The 27,333-nt window shown below is 39.6% G+C and overlaps 1 protein-coding gene across 1 annotated transcript; it reads left to right on the top strand.

The window, feature by feature from the left end:
* The first annotated feature begins 38 nt into the window (after nt 1–38).
* dhx29 (DEAH (Asp-Glu-Ala-His) box polypeptide 29) lies at nt 39–27,333 on the top strand. Its single transcript, XM_036595419.1, has 28 exons — nt 39–322; nt 1,047–1,120; nt 1,567–1,680; nt 2,111–2,240; nt 3,767–3,906; nt 4,935–5,069; nt 5,857–5,983; nt 6,402–6,557; nt 7,993–8,161; nt 8,595–8,715; nt 9,440–9,612; nt 9,720–10,155; nt 10,720–10,863; nt 13,223–13,399; nt 13,858–13,998; nt 15,404–15,548; nt 15,909–16,029; nt 16,428–16,512; nt 16,597–16,685; nt 17,190–17,318; nt 19,543–19,618; nt 19,848–20,072; nt 22,314–22,450; nt 23,173–23,263; nt 24,400–24,696; nt 24,958–25,089; nt 26,864–26,960; nt 27,142–27,333. The coding sequence occupies exons 1-28, from the start codon at nt 187–189 to the stop codon at nt 27,198–27,200; spliced, it is 4,056 nt and encodes a 1,351-aa protein (XP_036451312.1). The 5' UTR covers nt 39–186; the 3' UTR covers nt 27,201–27,333.

Here is a 27,333-nt window from a genome sequence, read left to right as displayed (position 1 = left end):
ACTTCAAACGAGTGTCTGTCTGAGACTTTTATTTTGAAATAAGTTGAACCATTCCCGGCTTCCCTCTGCAGTAGTGAGTTGTGTGTGTGGTTTTAATGAAGATCTCTGTGTGTTTCTCTTCGCTCTCCAACGCGCTGATCACACATTATCCATCTGATCATACAGTTAAAGAGTCCGTAAGTCTCCATGGGTGGGAAAAAGAAGAAATCTGCAGCTCCGTCTGCTGCTGGAGCTGTAAACAGCGCGCCGGACTCTACAGGACAACCACAGCAGCAGAGAGCCCACTGCCCTAAACCCCCCAACAAGGAGAGTAAAACCAAAGGTCTCAGCATCAGACTTCATTCTTTAGCTAAAGATCAAACCACTTTACAGTAGCCCTGATTTACAGCTCATATTAGCTTAGGCTGGTTAAAGGGGCATTCCACCAATATTTTCATAATTTCTCCATAGTTTAGTGGTTTTGATGTAAACAGTGATTCAGAGTGGTTGATTATAGAGATTCAGATTTCTTTACAGTGGTGCTGATAGGAACCAGGGGTCACCATGACTACAGCACAAATATAGACATTTTATTTACTATCCAGAACCACCAGTGAACCTACATGTGTCTTCCGAGCTTTTCATGGAATGTTGATGATAGTAAAATAGTTGTAAATCTGAAAAAAAGAGTTTTTTGCCTCACAACACCCTTCATGTACGTCTCTGCTGAGTTATAGCCCAAAAGCTTATGTCAAAACCAATAATAATATTATTATCAGGCAGCACATTCATAACTATTTTGTAATAACGTTCTGTGCTGTGAGGGAACTTTTATAAATGGACATCTGGTTCCTATCACCACCACTGTAAACAATTCTGACTTGGTAAGTTTCTCTAGAGCAGAGCATTTCACACTAAACCACTCTGAATGACTGTTCACATCTTAACCAGTACATCATCAAGAACATTTAAAAAATTGGTGGACTTCCCCTTTAAGCGTGTATTATACTTCAGGTTGCTGTATTTGTGCTGAATTCATCATTTTCATTTATTTATTTCCTCTCCAGCACCAAAAACATACAGCCTCACCAGCACCTCACAGGTTGACACCAGTGGAGCCTCAGATAAATCAGTCCTCAAAGTAAGACACCAGCTGAAGCAAATGTTTATGGAATAAGACTCCACGATGTGAGCAAAGTAGCAGATTGTAATTTTACTGCACAATGTGATTGCAAAGCCATATAGTGGATATGTTGCTACATATTGTGAGATGGTAACTAACATATGTAATATATTTACTAATAGCAACGATATTAAATACTTCCTTGCATTATTTTAACAAGAATTATTTCATTCTTTGTAATTGTTTCTTGTCTCACAACAAATCTGATGTGGATCGTTAGAAATTGTTCATTATGCTCTTAAAAACAGACAACATTTCAGTCTTGCATAGGCCAGTGCTGTGATAACAATGAACAAACGATAGATATCATGCAGTCCCACTGTGCACCCTTTACTGCTCATAAACCTGCAGTGATGAATGCCATGCAGTAGTTAATGGACTGTTTCTTTGCACTCTGATTGAAGGTCATCATTCAGCCGGACCTGGAAAAGAAAATTATCAAAATGATCAACGACCACACACAGGAGAATGGCGACAAAGGGCCAATATCAGGGAGGCTCACCACTAAAAAGCTGCTGGTATTGAAAATGCATTGTGTTTTCTTTTACTGGTTATGTTGATTGAGATTGATCTGGATGCCTAAAAGGTAGCATTTCTCTGTTAGTCAGATAAGTTAAGCAGTCAGAAGAGGAGGTAAAGATTGCTGCTTTTGGCTTCAATCTGCACTATGTAAGATTTTGGGAATTGGAGACCTCTCTGGTGGAAATGTGTGATTGCATGCAGTGTGCAGAAAAACATGTAGCATTGGTTGTGCTTCGGCCCCCTTCCCCAAGCATGAATCTGATGATTGACAGAGAATTTAAAGAGAACTCCTGCATTTGAGACTTAAACATCGAGCCAGATTTTCTTTTTGAGCTGGTGCATGTGACGTTATCCATATTTGTGACAATACCCTTGAGACAGTACAGATACTGAGTGTTTTGTTTGTTTATTTGTTTGTTTTGACAGGATTTGTACACAGCTCTGCAGAACTTCCACTTTAAGACAGCTCACATAGAAGAGGCCATGAAAAGCAGCATGCTGTACGGAGGGGATCTGCACTCGGCGCTCGATTGGCTCTGCCTGAATCTCAAAGATGGTAAAATTGCCTTTATAAAATGAGCCGCTCTCGGCTGGATGTTTTTTTGGTTGGTGGACGACTCTCAAGCTACTGACATGTCAGTGACACTGCTGTGCTGAGAATGGATCGCCACCCAATTAATATCTGGACAACAGCAGTCCTTTGGTCAGAAACTGACCAGTGATGAAGGGAGTAAACTGTGCAGCAACAAGTGGGCTTCAGCCTGTAACTGTAGACCTGCAGTTGTGTGCAGAATTTGAACACTAGTGGTCAAATTCAGAATTATGCTGTATTTTTTCTAAAATGTGCTTTTGCACAGCCCACATTTTATTTTTTCATGCTCAGTGTAAATCAGACTCGTTCCAGTGACTGGATCACCTCTCAGGTGCAGTGAGCTTGTACTGTACTGGGAAAATCTGCTTTTAGCTGTAGAGCAGCAGAGGACTGGACTTCACTACAAGAAACTCTAAAGCTTTACTCACTGGTGTCGCATGAACATTTTAAACCTTTATTCTCCAACCACCTCCAATCAGACTGACACTGTTTTACTAGATTACTAGATTACTAGATTTACTAGATTTACTAGTTTAGTTAACTTTTCAAGGCATTTTTTGGTATGTTTTTAGTTGTTAATTCATTTTATTACTCTGTTCTTATTTATTTTAATATTGCTAAGCTACAGTTTTACATATTTTATTACTTTATTTATTTTGTTAATTACATGTTTTGTTTACCTTTATTTTTATCTTATTTATTACGTTATTAAATTATTGTAATTGTAATGGTTTATTGATGTATTTTTTTAATTTACTACTATGATTATTAGTACTTTTTAGCATTAGTTATGTTTTTACTATTTAGATTCTGAATCCCTGATAAGTTAATCTGTCAGGAGAGAAGGTAAAGGATGCTGCTTTTGGCTTCAGGCTGCACTGTGTAAGATTTGAGGATTTGGAGACCTCTCTGGTGGAAATGTGTAATTGCATGCAGCGTGCAGAAGAACGTTTTGTAGCATGTATTGTGCTTTGGTCCCCTTCCTTGAGCATGAATCTGATGATTGATAGAGAATTTAAAGAGAACTCATGCATTTGAGACTTAAATATTGAGCCGGATCTTTTTTTGAGCTTGTGTGTGTGGCGTCATCCAAAAAACTCCCAACCTGACTCCTCTGATGTTTAGTATTTCAGGCTTCACAGGACGACTCACAGTGATGCATGCTCACCATATTTTAGAAACGATACTTCTTTCAGTTTTAACATTAAATTCTTATATAGTGCAGCTTACACTGGCTCACCTACATTGTAAATGAGGGTCAAATAAACAGTAATGTTGCACTAAGATGTGCAGAAGTTCTCTGCAGAGGATTAACTTATTTTCAAAGTCATGAAAACATAAAAGCCAAACTTAGCTTTTGCATACAACTGTATATAGTGCAGCTATAGGCTTCATGTGTCCAATCAAATGGCTGCTAAGCGTAACTACAAGATACAGTTACAGCTGCAAGAGGCTAATGAAATTTGTCTGACCCATTGGTTTGTTCAAAGATGAGCTGCCGGAAGGCTTCAGCCAGAGGATGCGAGAGGAGAACAACAAGAGTCGGGCCAAGTTCCAGGATCAAAAACAGCAGAGCCAGGCAACGGTCAGAAAAGAGGAGCTCAAACAGGAGGAGAAGCCCAAAGCAAAGGTAAATCATCAACAAACAGAAGAAAACCCCAATCACATTCACATCTCTGCTGAAAAATGCAAACCATCAGGATTTCAGTTAATGCTTTTAAACTTGTTCGCCCTGCTGGGAGTCTATATCAGAAGTTTCCAAACACCAGACTGCAGACCGGTACCAGGCTACAGACCGTTTGGTAGGCAGGATGCAACAACAAAAGGCTGTGAGCAGGGAGGAAGTTAGTAGTCAATATTATAATATTATGTTTTTTTTATTTGGAAAAAAAAAACAAAGGCAAAAAACAAATTGTTCTCACTTTTCTAAAAAAAAAGACAAGAAAAAGTTTGTTGTATGTAAACATTCACTCTCCAGTCTGTACAGTCCGTATAACGAAACTAAGCAGAATGTGGTACTTTTTGAAAGTATTGTTTTTGTGGTGTCACAGAAACCAGAACAATTATGTTAATCCACCTATCCAGCCTGCATAGGTTTAGCCCCACTCACTCACACAAAAGTTATAAGGAGTGTTTCAGTGACACATTCTTTTTGAAAGAGGCACAGTCGAATCAGAACGCAGCTCATTTGCATACATCACTGTTAATGGCACATTAACGAAAGCAGTCTGTTTAACTGTAAGGGGTGAAGAGAGGCTGAAAAATTGTTGTGTTTAAGTAAATTGTGGCTGTTTTTGGTACATAAAGCCACACAAATGTCAAAAGTGGATCTTGGGGGGGGGGGCAAGAAAAATGTAGAATATGGGCCCCTTAATGTGCTTATATAACTTATATTAGTCTATACTGTATAAGTTATAAGTCAATATAATAAGAGCTATTACTATAAAAAGTGATGCCAAACTTGTGAACAGTAGTGTATGTGACATACTTTAGTCCATGTTTGTAGATAACAGTGAGTCATACAGTGTCAGAAACCACATCATCAAGTCTGTTCTAAAACTACAGAAGACACCAAACTGCTGTGAAGAGACATGTTTTAGAATGCGTGTTGTATTGTAAGCAGTCTGACCTGAACAATAAGTGTGTCCTCGGCCGCAGGTAAAGGATGATGAAGTGAACGTGAAAGAGTGGATCCTGAGGTATGCAGAGCAGGAGGAGGAGGAGAGCAGTGAAGAGGAGGAGAGGAGTGCAGATGGCTCGAACAATCCACAGCTGAATGAGAAGTTTGATCCTGTAGGTCCAGATTACTTTATTTTACCTTCTTAAATACACTACAAGTCAAAAAGGATCCAGATTATTAATGGATTTGGCTAATTAAGGTCAGACGTGCCAGGCGTGGGTTAGAGGGTACAAAGCCCCCCCAGCATTGGGCTGTGGGGCACTGGAACTGTGTTCTCTGAAGTGATGGAGCTCCATCCAATACCTTTGGGATGAGTTGGAGTGATTCAGAACTGACCATCCAACATCAGTACCTGACCTCACTAATGCTCAATCAAATCCTCACAGCAATGTTCAACATCTACATTCTTAAAAACAAAAAAGCTTCACACTCTCACATCTAATTATAGACATTATGGAACCAAAAGTGGTTCTTCTGTTTCATCATCCCAAAGAACCCTTTCATACTTTTATTTCAGAGTGTAGCAGAAAGCCTTTCAATGAGTAGATGCTCTTATTGCAGCCTGTTAAAGTGGAATTCCACTGTTTCTCTAAAATTTCTGCCTAACTGAGATGTAAATAGTCATTCAGAGTGGTTCAGAGTGAAATGGTTGATTTGTAGAGACCTACACAAGCTTTTATATGTGATATTGATGATGGTAAAATAGTGAAAAATGTGAAGAAATATTTTTTAAAAATTGATGGAATTACCCTTTAATTTTGGAAGAGAATGTTAGACGAGCCTTTGTCTGGAGCTGGTTTTACAGTGCAGTAACACTACAGGCCATATTGCTCTGGATTGTGTTGTTTTCTTGCATTGGCTGCTTTGTGTTTTGCTGTAAATGAATTTGTTTCCTCCTAGAATGACCGCTATTTGATGCTGACCGCCCAGCTGTATGATGCAAAGGAAATGGCAGCAGACGCTAAAGCCAAGAAAGACAAAATAGGCCAACGAACGGCGCAGGACCGCATCAGGGTCATTCAGCAAGGTCATACACTCTCATACGCTACAGATCAACTGTTTAAAAATGTTGTTCAAAAGTTTGCACAGTGTGTTCAGTAACTCTAAACCTGGCTCTAATCCTAACCCTAGCCTTAACCTCAACCCAAAACCTAAACCCAACCCTCACCCTGGTCCTAGCCCTAACCCTGGTCCAAATCCTAACCCTAACCCCACCACTGTTTAGAATCAACTGAGTTCCAACAGATAGTTTGTTAACAATTTGAACATCCGTAGATAATCTATAGGGGGCTGTAGTGGACTATTCAAATGAAGTGAGACAAATTAAACTTTAAATTAAAAGTGGTGATAGAATCCTGACAAGTATTAATAGTATTAATAAACAGAGGACTGAAAGCTGATGGAGGAAAGCTGAAGGTGTTTTGTTACTGTTGTTTTTGTTTCAGAGATGAAGCCGTTGGAGTCTCACCCGCTGTTTAACCCAGCCATTAAAGTCACAGACACTCCGAAAGAGGAGAAAAAGCCGGCGCCTGTAAAGGAAGCGAACGAGGACCTCAACTTTAACCTGTTTGAACAAGCTGAGAAGGCACCAGCAGAGAAGAGTGAGCAACACACTGAAAAATGTATTTACCAATAGACAAGATATCACTTAAAAAAGATGGTTCTTCAACGGTTCTTTAATGAAGAAAATGGTTCTATTTAGGACCATGAACACTCACAGAACCCTTTGCATTAAAGGGTTGTTTGCATCGTCAAAGCGTTCTTCAGACTGATGGAGAATGTGCTGTAAATGGTTTAATACAGAGCATTTTTGAAAAAGGTTCTATAGAGCACCCAAAAGGGTTCTGCTACTGGAACAAACTTGACATCTACAGCACATTCTGCAACAATCTGAAGAATGCTTGAAGAACCATCTTTGTTAAGAGAGTACAGTAAATCTACCTCAAATCACCAAATTTCAGTAAAAGGTTCCTGACTGACCGGCTCAGATTGGCTGAATATTTCAGGAAATAATGATATTGTGCCCAACAGAGTAGCTGTGTCCCAATTCAGGGACTATGAAGGCGTGTTCTTCGAAGGCTGCACCAAAATGAGACGGTGTGCTCTATGGCGGATTTCCTGTTTGCGTTACAGCACCGCTGTTCCCGCCCTTACTGTTGTGTCACGAAACGCTTTTTTTAGTTTTTTGTTTTTTTCATTTATTAGAGCTGGAGATGCTTCTCTCTGTCTGCTCCTTCCTCCCTAAAACAAAACAAAACGTTAGCGTAAGTTTTGCTTCAGACCACAGTGGCTCCTCAGCTGCCGTTCACTCCTCTGTTGATAATGCCATGTAATTGAATCCTTGCTGACACGCAATGAACCTCGGGATACATTGGCTGGCAAAGGACCCACCCATCGGATCCGTCGTTGCCATGGAAAAGAAGGACACATTTCTCGGCTGCATATGAAGGAGCTTTCAAAATGGGACAGCCTAGTCGCGCCACTAGTCGCGCCTTCAGATGCAGCCTTTGAACGATGCAACCCCTGAATTGGGACACCGCTTTTGTGTACAAGATATATATATATATATATATATATATAATATATATATATATATATATATAACAGAGTCAGAATTGTTCACAGTGGTGGTTTGCAGTGGGAACCAGACGTCCACCTCTAAAAGCTCCCTCACAGAAAGTTATTACATGAAATGGTTATGATTGCACTGCCTGATGTCTGATATACTATTATATGATAGTTTTGAGAAGATTTAGTGCTGCAGTGTCTTTCTTTAAATCCGTTTATTGTGGTGAAGTACATGCACAGTGTTGTGAGGCAAAATAGCCCCCAAAGAAAACTTACATTTCTGATTTTACTGTGCAGAAATTTTGAAAAATCGCTAGATTTCCTGTTTAAGTCTACTCTGAGCCCATTCTCTGAAACATTACAGTGTTAATAACGTTCCACCTGTTTTAGTTAGATTAAAATAATATCATATCCTGTTGGTTTTGGTGCTCTGGTGCATTCTGGCCCTGATCTGTCTTTGCTTTCTAGCGGAGAAGAAGAAGGAGCCGAAAGACATCCGGGACTTTGACTACACCGGCCGCAGCTGGACCGGGAAATCTCCCAAACAGTTCCTGATCGACTGGTGCAGGAAAAACCTTCCAAAGAGCCCACCGCCGTCCTTCCAGAAGGTTCCTGCTGGAAGATACTGGAAATGCAAGTATGTGATCTTTCCATTGGCTGTGTTTGGCTTGTTAAACCTGTGTGCATATTTGTATGAACGCTCACATTCAAACATTTGCAGTCGCTGATTCAATGTCAGTAATATGAAGCTAATTCATTTGTATAAATGCATGCAATTAATCTAATGCTCATTATGTGCACCTTCATAGATTTCCCTAATTAGTAGGAAACTGTAAATATGAATAATGTTAGATGTGTCCAGATATGATCAGATTGAAAAGTGGTGATCAAATCTCATGGCATCATTATGAATAGATCATTACAGTGTATTATTTATCACTTAATAACCTCATATTGTATTCAAAATGCTTGAGATGTTTAAAAAAATACCTAAAAATATTCTTAATAGCTATTACGTTTTTAACTTGGCAGTGTATTTGTGTGTAAATGTGGACATTCTTGTGCGTCAGGGTTCGTATTCAGAGGCCGGATGATGTGCTGGAAGTTTGTCCCACCATCTTGACTGAGGACAGCATGCAGGCGCAGCATTTAGGAGCCACACTGGCTCTCTATAGCCTGGTGAAGGGACAGGTGAGTCCTACCTGTCTCCTCTTTAAAGAGCATGTGAACTAAACAGGCAACTAGCGGTGCTCTGTAGGCGACCCTGCCAGTCTGCAGTGATAGCAGAGGAGGGTAAAGTTCAGCAACCTCACTACTGGGCTTTAGTTACATTTAGGGAATCATATGCCTTTAAAAGGGGGGGGGGCAATTATTTCTTATCACCCACCCCTAATTCTTCACTGATATGAAGCTGAAGTCAACTATTCACCAGCTTCTTGTTTGAATTTCCTGTTCCACCTGAAATGCCTGAGGTGCCAAAATGTAACTGCTGTCCCATTTAAGGTGGAATGGGAAATTTAGCTAGCTAGCTACTGAGACATCTGCAAGCAACTAACAATTTTTTTAAGCTTGTTATGAAGAAAAGGACCACAATACTTTGAAACAACATTAAACTAAGATAATACAATGGTTGTTGTGATTTTTTAAGGAGAAAATACTCAGATTTGTGGGTTTCTTTGGTTGCTTGCGTGGTCATCTTGCCATTTTTTCCCTTATTACACTCCATTTCTCAACAACAATCAGGACACCCTACCCCTAGACTTGAAAAAAGGAGGGGTAGTGGTAGAGGCAAGGGATGAAATGGGATTAGGCCTTACTCAATCGTAATGGTAATGAAGTCACAACCATGAACATATTTATATATGACTAAACTCAGCAGTTTAGCCCCTCCCATTCACTTCTCTCTCTCTCTCAGTCAGTGCATCAGCTTCTTCCACCTCCATATCGTGACGTGTGGTTGGAGTGGAGAGACAGTGAGCAGCAGAAGGAAGAACAGACTCGCTCAGCCATCAATAAACCCCGTGATCAGTTCATCGCCCGCCTGCTCACCCGCCTCAAACAGCAGCAGCCCCACAGCCAGCAGGCCAGGTTCAGCTTTCCGATGATACTAATATACTGTTCAGAGTACAGCACTATACTAGTGTACAAAATCTTTCACATAAATAACCATTTCTCTGGTCTCTGAACACTCCTAGGTGTGGTTCCGTGGATCCCGGAGACGAGCCCGAGGACTCGTGGGAAAGTTTGGCTCTTCAGGATGATCTGCAGGGGCCCCAGCATGCAGTTCAGGACATGCGGCTGTGGGAGGAGTCTCGGGCTCTTCTCCTGAAGCTGCGTAAATCTGCACTGGCCTGCAGGCTGCGGTCCGAGAGAGAGCAGCTGCCTGTGTTTCAGCACAGAGGACGTGTGCTGGAGACTCTGGGGCGCCACCGTGTGGTGGTGGTGGCTGGAGAGACAGGCAGTGGGAAAAGCACACAGATCCCGCAGTTTATTCTGGAGGAGCTGCTGGCTGGGGGAAACGAGGCGCGGCCCTGTAACATTGCGGTCACTCAGCCCAGGAGGATATCAGCCATGAGTCTGGCCAGCAGGGTCAGTCAGGAGCTGGGCAGTGAGGACGAACCTGGAGGCAAGGTGAGGATGCTGGATGGGTTTGTAATGGTACACTTAAATTCAGGGGTCAAGATTTGCCTATATTTGATATTTCATGTGTGAAATATCATGAGTTTCATGAGTTCTCAAATAGAGCTTTTTCAGGGCCTGCAACACCGGGATCTTACAAAATAAACCCCAAAATCAGCCCTACACTCTTAAAAAGGATGGTTCTTCAAAGGTTCTTTAGTAAATAAAATGGTTCTATATAGATTAGATGATTAAAGGGTTCTTTGTATCATGAAAGTGTTCTTTAGACTGATGAAGAATGTGCTGTAGATGGTTCTTTATGGAACCTTTTTGAAAAAGGTTCTATATAGCACCCAAAAAGGTTCTTTCATTGTTACAAGCTTGACATCGTAACAATAGAAGAACACCTTTGGGTGTTGTATAGAACACTTTACAAAAAGTAAAGTGCCTTTGAGCCAATTAAAAACAACTCAGTTTTGCTAGCATTCAGTTTTAAAAAACCTAAGGAAGTAAACTGTCGCTTTAATGTGAGTAGTTAACAGTATGTGCAGTGGTAATGGAGTGGTTGTTTTGCAGGACACTCTGTGTGGATATCAGATTCGGATGGAGAACCGCTCCTCTGACTCCACCCGTCTGCTCTACTGCACCACCGGCGTCCTCCTGAGGAAGCTCCAGCAGGACCGCCTCCTTAACTCCCTCACGCACATCATCGTGGACGAGGTGAACGCACCCCTCACTCTGCTGCCTTCAGGCTGTTCTCTGATCAGTCTTCTCTTTTAAACCTGTTTTATTTTTGGAAAGGCTTCTGATCGTAGGTCAAAGAACTGCTAATCGCAGAAATGTTTGAGCTTTTGGGGACATTTTTTATTATTTCTAGCAATGCACCAGTGTGAAATTTCTGTGCCAATATGTTAAACGATAATGAACTGCTTACAGTGGCCAATACCAAAATCCTAAGTTCTGATAAGTTCTATGTGGAGAAGGGGGCGTGGCCGAATGCGGGACGGAGAAGCCGATCTGGCTGAACCAGCGGGCTAAGTAGCTGATAATGTTCACCTGTGCTTTGTTTCTGCCAGATCTCATCAGCTCAGCTCAGCTCAGCTCTCACGCCTTCAGTGGTCTCCTTCTCTCTCTGGGCTCTGCCGCCTACTGAAGGAAGAGATTGCCTATAAGTAGGCTGGCAGAAACAAGGCACAGGTGAACATTATCAGCTACTTAACCCGCTGGTTCAGCCAGACCGGCTTCTCCGTCCCGCATTCGACGCTTGGCCACGCCCCCTTCTCCACATTCAATTATTACTTGTTTTTATTTTTTGCAATTTTTGAATATATGTTTTAATAAACAATGAACCACAAACAACAACATGATGTGAGAAAAATAAATAAATAATATATGGATCCATTATTAACTACATTCAATATAACAACGGTCAACGTTCTGGTACAATTAATAAATTTTACTTGGGGACAGTACAGTTGGAAAGCTTTTTCACAGTTAAAAAAGGCTGCCATTTTTAATTAAATCTTACACTGGAACCTTTTAAAGTCAGTAGAATACGTTCAAGGGTAGCATGGTACGGTGTATGCCTAATCCAAAGAGAATTAGTTGGGGAGGCAGGCAATTTCCAGTTTAGGCAGGGCAAGGCAGGTGTATTTATACAGCACCTTTCATATACTGCTGTCATTCAAAGTGCTTTCCAAATAAGAAAATACAGAGCCAGAAAATACAGAGTTGTTTAAAAAAAAGTAAGGTAAATGCAAATAGAAAAACATAGTTGAAAATAACATTAAAAACATGATTGAGACATGATTAAAACAATACATTTAAAAGAGAAAGTCCTTAAATTAAAAATCAAATTAGTAATAAAATTAGGATAGTTGAAGAATCGAATTAAAATGAAAAGTTAGATTAGGATAAAAAAGTGCCGTTACAGAGGAAAAAGGGACTAGAAATGCTAACAGTGTTTAAACTGAGCTGAAAGCTGCTCAGATCAGATTTAAAAGTGTCCAGTGTCTGGGCTCTTCTAATGCTCTCTGTCCACTGGTTCCATTTAAGAGCAGCATAGTAGCTAAACGCTGCTTCTCCATGTTTAGACTTCACCTTCAGCAGGACTAACTGACTAGTTCCTAAGGATCTGAGAGTTCTGCTCGGCTCATATCACTGCAGCAATAAATAAATACGCTGCTCCTGCACTATTAAGACATTTATCTGAAACAGACTGGTAGGCAGTGTAAGGATTTGAGAAGGGGGGTTGATGAGTTCTTCTTTTCGCAATTTAGCACCATAAGGCATCTGGCCAAAAGGGACTGCTTCTGTAACGGGGAGAATTCCAGACAGTGCTGTAACTGCATTAAGTTTTCATTGAACATTTAAAACCTCTGATATCATTGAAAAAATTTCAGACCAGTATCTATAAAGTGATGAAAAAAGACGAGAGCATGTGGAGCTGGAGCTGAATGACAGCAGTTACAGAGTGGGTCTATTTCTGGTTCTGACTTTGGTCAATTAATTATTGTTATGTATTATTATTATTATTATTATTATTATCATTATTATTATTATTATTATTATTATTATTATTTACCATACCTGCAAACCTTTGAATGCTGAACATTTATGTAAATTGTGTAGATTTGATTTGTAATTTTAGGAATAGGTTGCTGCCTGTTTGGGTTTCCTTCTTTAGTAACTTTGGTGGGCGAAAAAAGATTATATGAAAATTATCATTGTTAGCAGCCAAGACAATCAACTTCCATTCAGTTTGTGTCTGTAATCATTGGAGAACATGTTGATTTCTGTGGACTGTAAACACTACAAAAGACGAAATTACATTGGGGCAATCATCAGGGTCCAAGCACTATGTGCCTCTTTATAATAGATGTCTGCTAAATTTTGTACACAGTGGCAATGTATGTGTATAAACTCTGAGGGACTGTTTAGGTGTTTAACTTCATTTGCTGGTGATTGATATCACAGTAAAGAAAGCTGGCCTGAGTTTTTACAGTGATTCCTGATTGGAGCTTTAGGATAAGGTTTGTTTAGTTTAGTTGATTACTGTGTGCCTTTTTCTCATCCTCAGGTCCATGAGCGCAGCGTCCAGTCTGATTTCCTGCTGACCATCCTGAGGGACGTGGTCCATAAGCGCTCGGACCTGCAGCTGATCCTGATGAGCGCCACTGTGGACTGCGAGAAGTTTTCCAGCTATTTTAACCGCTGCCCTGTGGTCACCATTCCTGGCAGGACCTTCCCTGTGGAGGTGAGGATTATTAACTGTACTGTGGGGAAAGGACCCATATTACAGAAAACCAAGTTGTTTCAAACTTTAAAGTTTGTTGTAGTGTCACAACCATCAACTCTTACATATGACTGATCATTCAGCCTGCAGCACTGTAGTTCCACCCATTTGCGATGAAGTTATGTGGAGTATTGTTACTGCGGACAGTCTGCACTGTAACAGAAAAATGAAAAAGGAACAAAAATATGGCAAAAATGCAAAGGGTGTTTTTCTTTCTGCAAAACAAGACTGTACATACAACAATAACTTTATATCAAATTTAAATCACAAATGTGGGATGGATTGAAAGTTTAGAATCCACACTTTCCATACAGATTTCCACCTGAGTCAGAAATAATGCATATAAATAACAGCATGATTTTGTGCTAAGGATTGAGTGATGTAAGTGAAGTGTTGTTTGTATTTGCTGTTTGTTTTAGGTGTTCCACCTGGAGGATATCGTGGAGGAGACTGGGTATGTGCTGGAAGAAGATTCGGATTACAGTCAAAGGTTTGTGGAGGAAGAGGAGGAGGTTAGCGTCTCCATCACACAGAAGGGAGGAAAAACACTACAGCATCAGGTACGAGTCTAAACTACAATCATTAATGCTGCTGTCCAGTCATAAACATTTGCTATTTTTAAAGGGATTTCCGGTCATTTTTTTTTAAATTTCAGTATTATTCAGTTGTTGAGACATTCAGAATGGTTTGGTGTAAAACGGTTGATTTTACAGACACAGATGGCTTTACAGTGGTGGTGATAGGAACCAGGGGTCACCATGACTACAACACAAATATAGACATTTTATTTACTATTCAAAACCACCAGTGAACCTACAGGTGTCTTCTGGGTTTTATATGGAATGTTGATGGTGGGAAAGTAGTGAAAAAATCAGAAAAAATATATTTTCTTTGGGGATTGTTTTACAACATCCTGCATGTATCCTTCCACCATGAATGGATATTTAAGGCCAAAACTGTCGTAGAACAGTGTCTCAGACATCAGGCAGTGTATTCATAACCATTTCATGTAATAACTTTCTGTGAGGGAGCTTTTAGAGGTGGACGTCTGGTTCCTATCACCACCACTGTGAACAATTCTGACTCAGTAAGTTTCTCCAGAACAGAGCGTTTCACACCAAACCACTCTGAATGACTTTGCTTATCTCAGTTTCAGTGATTGAATTTACGTTTTTAGTTTTTTTTTTATTATTTTTACCATTAAACACATTTATGTTATTTGTATATTTCAAAGTTTTTGTTTTATTGTTATGAAGCACTTTCATAGATGAAAAGCAGCGATGTCAAAGTTAGCGCATTAATAGCGCATTACTGCTACAATTATTAACACCATTAATTTTTTTAACACTGCTAACACATTTTACCCAACTGGGATACCATAGCAACAGCCTAGCAACATCTTACCAACTATCTTGAATAACATAGCAACAGCCTAGCAACACTTTTGCAACCACCTGGGATGGCCCGGGATGGCCCAGCAAGGCCCAGCAATGCCATAGTAACCACCTGGGATACCATAGCAACAGCCTAGCAATACCTTGGCAACCACCTAGCAACCACTTAACAACAACCTGGAATACCATAGCAATGGCCTAGCAATACCTTAGCAACCACCTAGCAACCACCAAGCAACACCTTAACAAAAACCTAGAATACCATAGCAACCTCAAAGTAGCACTATAGCAGTTGCCTGAATTACTATATAAACCCAGTCAAAAGTGTTGTGCACCTGCTTTAACTTTTGAAGTGTTATTAGCTGACTTTATCAAGCCAACTTAAAGTTCCTTCACAAATTTTTCCTCTCTAGTTATTACTGTTGTCATTGTTATTTATTATTATTGTTGTTGTTGTTGTTGTTGTTGTTGTTGTTGTTGTTGTTGTGTTACCCGAACTTACAGAATGCCCATACTGCTGATACAGTGGTAGCTGTAGTTGATATGCAGCACTTTGTGTGTCTGTGTTTAGGAGGTGATTGTGCGGGACTCTGCTGCTGGATGGGATCTAGGTCCAGAGCTGGATCACTTTAGCAACCGTACACGTCACGCCCTGCAGTACATGAACCCAAACAAGATCAATGTGGACCTAATCCTGGACCTGCTCGCTTACCTGGGTAACCCTGCAAACACGGACCACTGCTGGAGTCCAGCAAAACCCTGTTCGAGCCGGATTCGTTCTCCTGGATTATTTCTGCGATTTGATAGATTAGTGATGATTTTAGTCCAATATGAATCTGCTAATGGAAAACAATATAACAAAACCTGCTAATATCCAGGCATGTTGTTGTTATTGTTAGTGAATGTGTCCTGTGTTGTATCGCTGACATAAATATCCGGGCTATGAACTTTCAGTCCGGCCTATCTGTGGGAATTTTGGGAAATTACAGATCCCAGAACTTTATCCCAAATTAACTGGTCAGTCAAACCCTACTTAAATTGCATTAAAAACCTCCTTTGGTGTCTCTTGTATACAGATAAATCTCCCCAGTTTGCAGGGATAGACGGGGCTGTGCTGGTATTTCTGCCTGGATTGGCCCACATTCAGCAGCTTTTTGACCTTCTGACCACAGACAAGAGATTCAGCTCCAAGGACAGGTGATTCCTCCTTAAATCTCTCTGTTCTCAGATAAAAGTCAAAAGATCTGTGATGCACCAGTATTCAAAAGGTTTTAATAATATAAAAACAGTTTGGTTGCATATAAAATATTCTTATGTGCTTGTTCTGTGTAACTTCACAGGCTTCTAATAATTAGTAAGAAGCTGTTAAAAATAATTAACAGAACTGTGGATGATGATCTCAAATTTTTTAAAAAACAAAAATGACCATAACACAATGACTTTACCCATAGACTGTAAATAATTACCATATTTCCAATATTTAATCTACATAATGTAAATTATTATTATATGTAAGCTTTAAAAAATTATTTGAGAAGCTATTTTAAATGTGTGTTTTTCATTGTGGTGTAATCATTACCTTTTGCTGTCTGTAGGTATAAGCTTGTCGCCCTTCACTCTACGCTCTCCTCTCAGGATCAAGCCTCAGCCTTTACAGTGCCCCCTGCTGGTGTGAGAAAGGTACTGCAAGGTTTGGTTCCAGCTGCTGTGTTGCTGTTACTCTGAGCAGGTGAGGAGTCAATATGTGCGTGTGTTCTGTTTCAGATTGTTCTCTCCACCAACATCGCTGAGACTGGAGTCACCATTCCAGATGTGGTGTTTGTCATTGATACAGGGAAAACGAAAGAGAACCGGTAAGACAAAAGAACGCTCAAAAAATGAGACCAGCTTTCCAAATTTCAAATTATTTTTTATTCAGTAATTTCAAGACTTATTATTTAGTAACTACTATCAATTATTGGGTAACTACTATAAACTATTAAATATCTACCTTGATTTATCCAGTATTGACTATGAATTATTCAATATCTACTAAAAATTATTCAGTAACTATGAATTTTTCAGTATCTACTATGAATAATTCAGTATCTACTATGAATTATTCAGTATCTACTATGAATAATTCAGTATCTACTATGAAATTAGTCTGCTCTATAGTTATATGTAGTTGTACACAAAAATAATAGTTATGTTCTTTTAGGATTTTCTGAAAACCTTTGATCTATGCAGCCTAATGTAATTTGTAGTAAGTGGTTGTGGATGAAAAGATATTATTATCAAACATCTAATAGATAAAAAGTCTGAAAATCTGATTTGGATGCTTTGGCAAAAGCGAGTGATGGTGTGTGTGTGTTCAGGTATCATGAGAGCAGTCAGATGAGCTCTCTGGTGGAGACGTTTGTGAGTAAAGCCAGCGCTCTCCAGAGGCAGGGCAGAGCAGGACGAGTGAGAAACGGCTTCTGCTTCCGCCTCTACCCCAAATTCAGGTGTGTGAAACCGTGATGATCTGCTCAGCTTGTCATGCTGATCTGCTCCACAGAATATTGTTAATTCACAAATCAACTTTGATGAAATGTTTATACTGTTCAGTTCCTCAGTCCAATATCAGTGAAGGCTGGAACTCTGAAGTGTTGCTGTTGTGTGTAGAGGGAAGCGTGTATACAGTGTATGGATAGATGTTCTTTTATATAATTAATATTTGTATTGATATTATTATATATAGTATACTATTACTATTATTTCTGACACTTAAAAAGGAGGTTCTTCAATGGTTCTTTAGTAAATAAAATGGTTCTATATAAAACCATGAACACTCAAAGAACTCTTTGCATGATTAAAGGGTTCTTTGCATCATGATTGATGGAGAATGTGCTGTAGATGGTTCTACTGGAACTTTTTTGAAAAGTGTTCTAAATAGCACCAAAAGAGGTTCTGGTGTATATTCTTAGCAAAAGGGGTTCTATATGGTACCAAAAAGGGTTCTTTGGCTTGTAACAATAGTGGAACCCTTTTAGAGCTATATAGAACCATTTTAAAAAAGGTGCTGTGTAGAACCATCTACAGCACATTCTCCAGAACAGAACATGAAGAACACTTTCATGATGCAAAGAACTCTTTAATCATGCAAAGGGTTCTTTGGGTGTTCAGTTTTCTATATAGAATCAATTTCTTTACTAAACCTTGAAGAACCCTCTTTTTAATAGTGTAATTATGATGTCAAGCTGTGTAACAATAAAATAACCCTTTTTGATGTTATATAGAACTGTTTTCAAAAGGTGTTAAATAGAACCACCTATAGCACATTCTCCATTAATCTAAGGAATAGGGGTGGGAATCTCTAGGGCACCTCACGATTCGATTACAATTCAGAGGGCTGCAATGCGATTATAAAACGATTAATGATGCATCTCGATGCATCTTTTTTTTTTCTATATAGCATTTATATTTTCTCACTGTGAGCTAAACTTTCGAGTTTAAGTTTCAAGTTTATTTGTCATTTGCCCAACATGTCAGGACATTTATGCATTGAAATGCTTGTGGTGAGGCTCAGCTAATCACTCTGCAGAAAGTAAATAAGTAAAAATAAAAATAAAAGAAAAAACAACTGAAATATATTAAATATACACAAAATATACACAGAATATATACAGAATATAGAGACAATATACATTTTAAAGTGACTAAGTGACTCTGTGTTATTGTTATTTAAAGTGACTTGGTACTTTTAAAGCAAAGTATTTGTAATGATCCATAATGAATTTACTTCCAATATCTTTTTTTAATAAAACAAATGGAAGTGATGTGGTAAGTGAACTACAAGGCTCTCATTCAGTGCTCTTGTTTGGAGCACGAGAAGCTGCTGCTACTCATCTGTGATAAAATGCGCAGTTATGGTGAAATAAGATCCAGTGGTAATGGATGTCCACGCAGCACATGTTACAGCTATTCTACCCGTTTTCTTTAGTGATTTTATAACTTCGGTTTTGGTCTCGTTGTAGAGACGGCGTGGATCGCTGTGTCAGTAAAGTATCTTTGAGACAGGACGTGTGCAACATAGTGCGAAAGCCCTGTTTCGCAAAGACTGAGAACTGGCGTGCAGACTGCAGGTCACAATAGCAGCGATGCATTATTCGCATTTATAAGCAGCGCAGTTGGTTTCCTGGTACGTTAAAGCTGAAGTCGCTTCTCTTTCGAATTCTCCCGTTCCAACTTAAATGGTGCCGCATTTACATTCGGCGCCTCAGTTAGAATTTAAGGTGGAACGGGTAAATTCGAACAAGAAGCTGGAGAATAAGAAGCGTCTTCAGCCTCGGAAAACAGTCGAATGTTCAGAGACATTTAACTGATCTACTTCTGAGGAAAAGTTTTCTGGCAGAGATGGGAGGAAAGCGGCTGTAGGCGAAGCTTAAAGCAGAGCAAAGTAAATTTATATTTATATTGTTTAGCCTAAACTAGGACATTATCACATACTGGACATTAAATGTTGTGGCTCCCAAGCTGGTTTGATTTTTGTTGAAAGGACAAAATGGCTCTTGTTAACATTTGTGTTGCGACTCCTGATCTAACCTGGCTTTAATGCAGAGGGAGCCGGTCGGATTTCTCGCTCATCTAGTAGTGTTTTTGATATGGAAAAATGTGATAAAGGTTTTGGCCACATTGCCCCGCCTTAAAGTATAAATCACAGGTGTGGTATTTTCTGTCCCATTGCAGGTTCGATAGCTTCATTGATTACTCCAAACCAGAAATCCTGAGGGTTCCTCTGGAGGAGCTGTGCCTTCACATCATGGTGATCTAATACGCACTTTACATTTTTTTTTTCACACAAAATATATCATTTACCACCCTGAGAGAGAAAGAGAGGCACAGAGAGAGAGCGAGAGGGAGAGAGAGAGGGAGGACAGTTAGACTCCTGATCTCATGATCATGTGAAAAACTATATACTGTAAAACACTTTACAGAATTTTTTGTCTTAAAAATGTACAAATGTGTGTGTGTGTGTGTGTGTGTGTCTGCAGAAGTGTGAGTACGGTTCTCCAGAGGAGTTCCTTTCTCGTTCGCTGGACGCTCCGCAGCAGCAGGCTGTATGTAATGCGGTCAGTTTGTTGAGGAAGATTGGTGCCTGCGAGAGAGAGAGCCACACGCTCACTCCGCTCGGCCAGCACCTCGCCTGCCTGCCCGTCAACGTCAAGATCGGCAAGATGCTCATCTTCGGCGCCATCCTGGGCTGCCTGGAGCCCATCGTGAGTTCAGCTTTCCGTACTTCCATACTCAAATAAAAAATCTAACTTGCCCAGATTTGCTCATCTCACTCCAAATGTAGTCAAGTAGATAGGGGCTAGAAAAATCAGTCATTTTAAATCAAAATAATTTTATATCAAAATTATTATAGCCTACATTATCTACACATCATCTAAGTTTATCTAAGTTTTAAGTGGAAAATTAGAACAGTTCGAGCTTGTGAACTGCCTGTAAAGGAGTTGCACTTATCAGATGCACTTCTGTGTTGTGGCATTACAACCACAACTAACTGGCAGTTTGGCACACTACGTTCAGCAAGTTTCAGACTAGAAAAAAGTGAATATTCTGTTTTTCTTGATCAAAATAACACTCTTGTATCTTAATTGATAGAAAATAATTGTGGATGTTTGGTGTCTGAAGTTTAGCTCCTTTTGTTTTAGAACTGGAGCTACAAGGCTAATGTAGCTAACAAGTAATGGAAGCTTATACCTCACCAATTCTCATGGTGCTAACAACTGCCTAAATCATCACACACTTGTCTCAGACTGTGTAGAGTTGTTCAGTATCTCTAATAGACTTAATTATGTGGTTATGCAATTAATGACACTGTTATCTATAAACATTAGCATAGCTAAAAACAGTAGCAGACATTAGAAGTCTGAATTTTCTTCTCTTTTTTCCTCTGTGAACTACCACTTAAAGCAGTTTAGGTGCTTGTAGGGGTGCAACGATTATTCGACTAAAATCGACGACCAAAGTAGTTGCCAACCAATTTAATAGTCTATTAGTTGATGGCGTCATTACGCATGTTTCTCACGCTCACTAGGAATGTTTTGACATTACTGCTTACTGGAGAGTTAACAAAAGCGCGATGGCAGCCTCAAGAACAAAATCCTTAAAAGACTGCTAGCATTTCACGCTTAACTCAGAAAAAACGCTGTCAGTTGTGCTACCTCTAAAGCTAGCATGGGGGCACATCCTCCGCGTGGGAGCACCTGAAGAGGAAACACGTCGGCTCACTGGATGAAGCTTCATCTCGGTAAAATAGTTGTATTAGCTAGCTAGCTAGCTAGTTAGCTAATATCAACGAAAAAGCCATCCTTCTTCATGTTATGAGCTGTAACATCTTCTATTTTGAAAACTGCACGCTCTCTATTATCATTAATGGAGTTGGAACAGAGAAGCAATAACTGTTATTCACAGCGACCCTGTTCACTTTCCAAATACGCTTTTAAACATTGCATCGTTGTCTTAACGTCGAGGCCACCGGTGCGTCCAAATTCACTGAACCTAGGAGAACATTTGCAGTTTACTGTTACCTTGAGGTCGCCGTGAACATTTGCCACCACTCATAAACGGTTTCAGGAGGTAGTTCTTAGAGGACACACAGGGGAGCTGGACGAAGGGTTACCATTATAATGAAATGTTTACACAAAATCTTTCAGATTTATCTGTTCATAGAGGACAAGTTTGCCACAAACATTCGCCACTTTTCCAGCCGCTCCATCAGAGCGCATCTTCTCTGCGGCAGTGTATACCTGCTCTCAGAGGAGAGCAAGTCTCTCACAATAGCATGCAGGGATGCAGACTTTATTCCGTTTCAGTAATGACTGTGATTGTAGCATTTAGTTGCAACAGAGTGTAGACAAACAGCAGAATGCACAGAGCACAGTTTAAATTTAGAATTTAGATTTAGAAAGGTGTTCATCTTTATTATCTTCATTGTTAGTTAGCAAATGTATGAAACAACCTCAAGATAAATTTAAAAACTGCTACATAAGAGTTATTTGGTAATTTAGTGATTCATAATCCGAATAATCGATTATTCGTTTCAATAATCGATAGATTATTCAACTATTAAATTGTGTTTGTTGCAGCCCTAGTTGCTTACTGAGATACACATTCAGTATAAGAACACGAAACATCACCACTTGAACAGTTTTATTTAGCTGTTATTGTTCCTTATTTCTAGCTATTAGCTTTTATTATAATGAGTTATGATGCAAAAGCAGCAAGTCTCGGCCTGGGGGGCCATGTTACCTCCAACTGACACTTTACTACAGAACCTGTTTAGACATTTAGCACAGCTAAAGCGAATGAGCCTCGTCTTGGACCAAATTGTCAGTATATCAGTTGTCGATTTGTTCTGTGTGAAAAGGCTTTAAAATAGCCATAACACACCAACTGAACTAATTTGGTTGCCACTTTTTTGGATGCTGACCATGTTTTTTTGTCCTCTGCAGGCCACAATAGCTGCTGCTATGTCTGAGAAGTCTCCGTTCTCCACTCCGATGAGTCGGAAGGAAGAGGCCAACCTGGCCAGAGACGCTTTAGGCATTGCCAACTCTGATCACCTGACCATCTATAACGCCTATTTAGGGTACGTACCCCAACACAGAGATGTGCTGCTTGCAGAGTTCTAATTTAACACTTTTGAACCAGCTGAATTAGGTTCTCTTGATATTTTAAATATCTGAACCAGGCACAGGCACACATTCGGATTGAAACTAATGCTGGTTCGAGTGTTGTTGGGAACTGGGAATACTGGTAAACTCGGGGTTTACAGCTTGTGATTATGTGATCATGTAATTTGTGACCTGTCACGCTAAACTTGCAGTGAATGTTTGTTTATATACACACTTAAAAAAGATGGTTCCTCAGAGGTTCTTTAGTACAGAAAATGGTTCTATATAGAACCATGAACACTTAAACGTTCACTTTGCATGATTAAAGGGCTCTTTGCATTATGAAAGGGTTCTTCAGAGTAATAGATAATGTGCTATAGATGGTTCTACAGAGAACCTTTCTGAAAATGTGTTGGGAAAACATCTTGGCTTGTGGAGGCGACACTGAGATCAGAGAAGTATATCTTCAGCTATCCTGGTTAGCCTAGCTGCACCGCTGCACTCTATTAAGATTAGGACAGCGTTGACTGTTTACGTTTCACCGGTTTGTAAGCGTTCCATGTTGAAGCGTGTCCGTGTGGAAATGCCTCTGGAACAGTCACTCCCTGTGCTCAGAACCGTCCGGCCCTGCTGTGGAAAAGAGGCCTAAATCTGCTTTGTGTGGTGATTTTCACTTTTTCTGCTTGCTCACTGTCAGGTGGAAGAGCGTCCGCAGTGAGGGAATGCGTGCGGAGATGATGTACTGTAGGAAACACTTCCTGAACCGAACTTCACTTATCACCATCGAGGTAAAGATGTGTGTGTGTGTGTGTGTGTGTGTGTGTGTGTGTGTGTGTGTGTGTGTATGTTTATTAATTTATTTAACAGTTAGTTCCGACCTTACAATCTGATTGGTTGAGAAGCATTCTAACCGTGTTATTTGTGATACCAAAATTGTATCACCACTGACGCGTTGTCAAGTAACGACTGATGTGTTATCAAGTAGCGATAAGCTTTATGCACACAAACCTTAGTTGTTTTGTATTTGTGCTTATACAAAATGAGAAATTGATAAAATGGATTATTGTAAGATGAGATTTGACCTGCAGCCATTATCATGTAACTCAGGTCGACTGCAGTGACGGCGGAACAACTGTAATTGCTGGAACTGGCTAGAAACAAACAGAGTACAGTTCGGCTACAAAGTGCTTTACAGACTGGCTGCTACCAAATGACATTCAGGTTAATTTGGCAACAACTGAAAAGGCTGAGCTGAACTGATATTTCTACAGTTAGTAGAAGTTCTACTCTATCCGTACCACAAGAGGTGAGCATTATAGCATCAGCAGTTATCTTTGAATGCGCACAGGGCTCAACAGGCTCAACAGGCCATCAGTTTAGCTCTGCCCATTTCCACTGAAGTTATAAGGAGTGTTTCGGCCTGGTCTGCTTTTTGAATGAGACACAGCCATTCAGAACAGAGCTTATTTACATATATCAAAGACACAGTAACAAAAACAGTCTGTTTATTTATAAGGGATAAAGAGAGGTTGGAGAAATGATAATGTTCAAATTAATAATGTTTTTGGTGCCTAAAAACATACAAACATTATAATTCGACCTCATGGGGAAAAAAATCAGTTGCAATAAAAAAAAAATGTAGGAATTGCTTCTCTAGAGTCAGTTTCAGAATCGGAATCACTTTATCAGCATGTACAAGGATTTCATCTTGTTCAAACTGGTTATGCAGGTTTTTGAAAAAAGGCCTACCAGCTTTCTTCATATAATATGTTAAGTTGTTGTGAACTAACAGAGAGAACTGACCCATTTATTAAAAGCACTTCTCTAAGCTTGGCGTCCCCAAACATTTCACAGGAAGTGTTTTGGGCATGCGTGCCGTGACTTTTTTTTTTACCTTGTTGTTGTGGGTGGTTTCCTCCCTCAGAACGTGAAGCAGGAGCTGATCCGGATGGTGGAGCAGACCGGCTTCAGCAGAACCGCGCAGATCCGTGCCAAAAACAAAGGTCCAGGCTCGCTCTCCAAGCAGGACGTCCCGATTCTGGCATCGGTTCTGACTGCTGGCCTTTACGACAGCGTGGGCCGGATGATCTACACCCCCTCTGTGGACCTGCAGGAGCGTGTGGCCTGCACGGTGGAGACGGCACAGGGCAAAGCTCAGGTCCACCCGTCCTCCGTCAACCGCAACCTGCAGACCCACGGCTGGCTGCTTTACCAGGAGAAGGTGAGGATCAGAGCAGAGCAGAACAAAAAAAGAACCTCAAGATCATCTTAGATCATTACAAGTAAAGGAAGTATAAACTACATCAATTACAAAACAGTTCTGAAAATAAGCAGAATTATAATACATTTAAATTAATTAGCATAACTTTAGCAAAACTTTTCTGACTGTTTAACTATTGGAAGGGTTTGTTTCTTTGTAAATATAATATTAAATAAGTTTAATTTGAGATGCATTCTAATGTTTCTGTATTTTCTCCCTCAGGTGAAGTATTCAAAGGTTTATCTGCGGGACACCACCCTCATCTCCCCGTTCCCCATCCTGCTGTTTGGGGGAGACATTGACGTCCAGCATCGTGAGAGACTGATTTCTGTGGATGGATGGATTCACTTTCAGGTTAGAACATAAACACCTTCACCAAAATTGTGTTTCTCTGAAATTATACCTTCATAACAGAAGGAAAAAGTAAAAAAATGTAAAAAATTAAAAATGACTAATTTGCTGCCTGTTCATTATGACATATTTGCACAATTTTAAGCATAGCTGGTAAAAAATAAATAAAATAATAATATTAATGATAAAAATAATAAAATGCAGTTACGAAATTTTCTTATCATACAAAGGGTTCTTTGAGTGTTCATGGTTCTATACAGAACAATTTTCTTTACTAAAGAACCGTTAAAGCACTATCTTTTTAAAGAGTGTAGAGATATTACTGATTAACTCATTAACCATTAACCAACAAATAAATAAATTTTCAACCAATGCTTGCTGTTAAAAAGTTGATTTAATTTCCAGTAAAATTAATATTTAAATAGGTGGGTATTTCATTTAACTTGAGGACCATTTTTTAATTGTACACATGAGGGCGCAAGAGTGCAACTTGCTCCAGTAGCCTAACTTGGTAATGCTTGACTTCAACTCTCTGCTCCCTGACTCATCTTAACTATAACTGAGAGCAGCAGAGCTGTTACTGAAGGGATACAGCAGAGAACAAACCATCCTAAACGTGGTTTACAGCACAGTGACACACGGTTAATGTGGGCGACAGCTGACTCTGCTCTGCTCTTTGGCTTCAGCCTACACACTTAAAAGGTTCTTGAAGGGTTCTTTAGTAAAGAAAATGGTTCTATATGGTACCATGAACACTCAAGGAACACTTGGTGTGTTTAAATGATTCTATACATTGTTAAATGGTTCTTCACACGCTTGTAACAATAGAAGAACCCTTTTGGTACTCTAATAAAGAGCTCCTCTTCAAAAAGGTTCTATATAGAACCATTTACAGCACATTCTCCATCAGTCTGAAGAACGCTTTCACGAATCATGCAAAGGGTTCTTGACCCTAGAGTGTTCAAGGTGCTATATAGAACCATTTTCTTCACTAAAGAACCCTTGAAGCACCATCATTTTTAAGAATGTACAGATGTGACTGCATTATGTTACTGTCATGTCTGTTGCGCGGTATATTCAGTAAAACGGAAAGTCTTTAAATAAACCGCAGTGCTGTGTTAGATGTTTTTCATGTTCGTGATTTTAATTCTGTCAGGTAACGGTTTATCACTAACAACTGTCGGTTGCCAAAATTTACATCCCTACTTTAAATACATTTTACATAATGAATTTCATAGTTAATTATGTAGGGAGTTACATTTACATTCAATTTGCATTCTGTGTTGACAGATTTGAATCCTCACTTCTGTACTTCTGTTTATTTTCGACCTTAAAAAGATGACAGACACTTTACACAACTTTCCATCTAATTCAAATAATAATAAAATATCTCCTTTTCTTTTTACAAACACAAATGTTGTACAGATTGAAAGTTTAGAATCTGCGCTTTCCACACAATTTCTCCACATATCTTTGTATTCCTCTGTAATGGCACTTTAATATCCAAATGTACTTTTTTTTATTTTTATTTAATTCTTAATTATCCAAATTTAATTTCTAATTTGATTTTTAATTGAATGAGTTTCTCTTTTAAATCTGTTGTTTTATCATGTTCAATCATGTTTTAATTTCTATTCTTCTTTACTTTTAAAATGACTATTTTCTCATTTGTAAAGCACTTTGAATGCCAGCAGTGTGTGAAAGGTGCTATATAAATGAACTTGCCTTGTCTTTAGCTGATACAGTGAAGAGTGACTGTGTTTATTTCTCCTTGAAGGCTCCAGTCAGAATTGGGGTGATCTTTAAACACCTCCGCAAACTCATCGACTCGCTGCTGGAGAGGAAACTGGCCAACCCCCGAATGAATCTGGAAGGTATTTCACATTTTAACAACACAACAGCTCCTTTTCAAACTCTCCACCAACTCCTTTCTCTCTCCCCCTCTCTCTGTCTCTCTTTCTCTCTCTCTCTCTCTCTTTCTCTTTCTTTCTCTCTCTCTCTTTTCTCTGAGTAGACAGTTTTGAGAGTGACTTTGTGTTTCTGCTCTCTCCTCAGATGAGAAGACCATACAGATGATCATAGAGCTGATTAAATCAGAGAATGTACTTCGGTGAAGCTCCTTAACAAGCATATGGACCCCAGTTCCAGCCTTATACTAACTGAGCTGCCCAAGCTCCGCCCACAAATGCCTCATTCATATGTACTGTTGCTAGGTTCGTCAAGCTTTACAGAATGCTGGTCAAAATC

Source organism: Colossoma macropomum, unplaced genomic scaffold (genome assembly GCF_904425465.1).
Source record: "Colossoma macropomum unplaced genomic scaffold, Colossoma_macropomum, whole genome shotgun sequence".
In the NCBI taxonomy this organism is placed as follows: Eukaryota; Metazoa; Chordata; class Actinopteri; order Characiformes; family Serrasalmidae; genus Colossoma; species Colossoma macropomum.
This window is presented reverse-complemented; position numbering and strand designations above follow the sequence as displayed.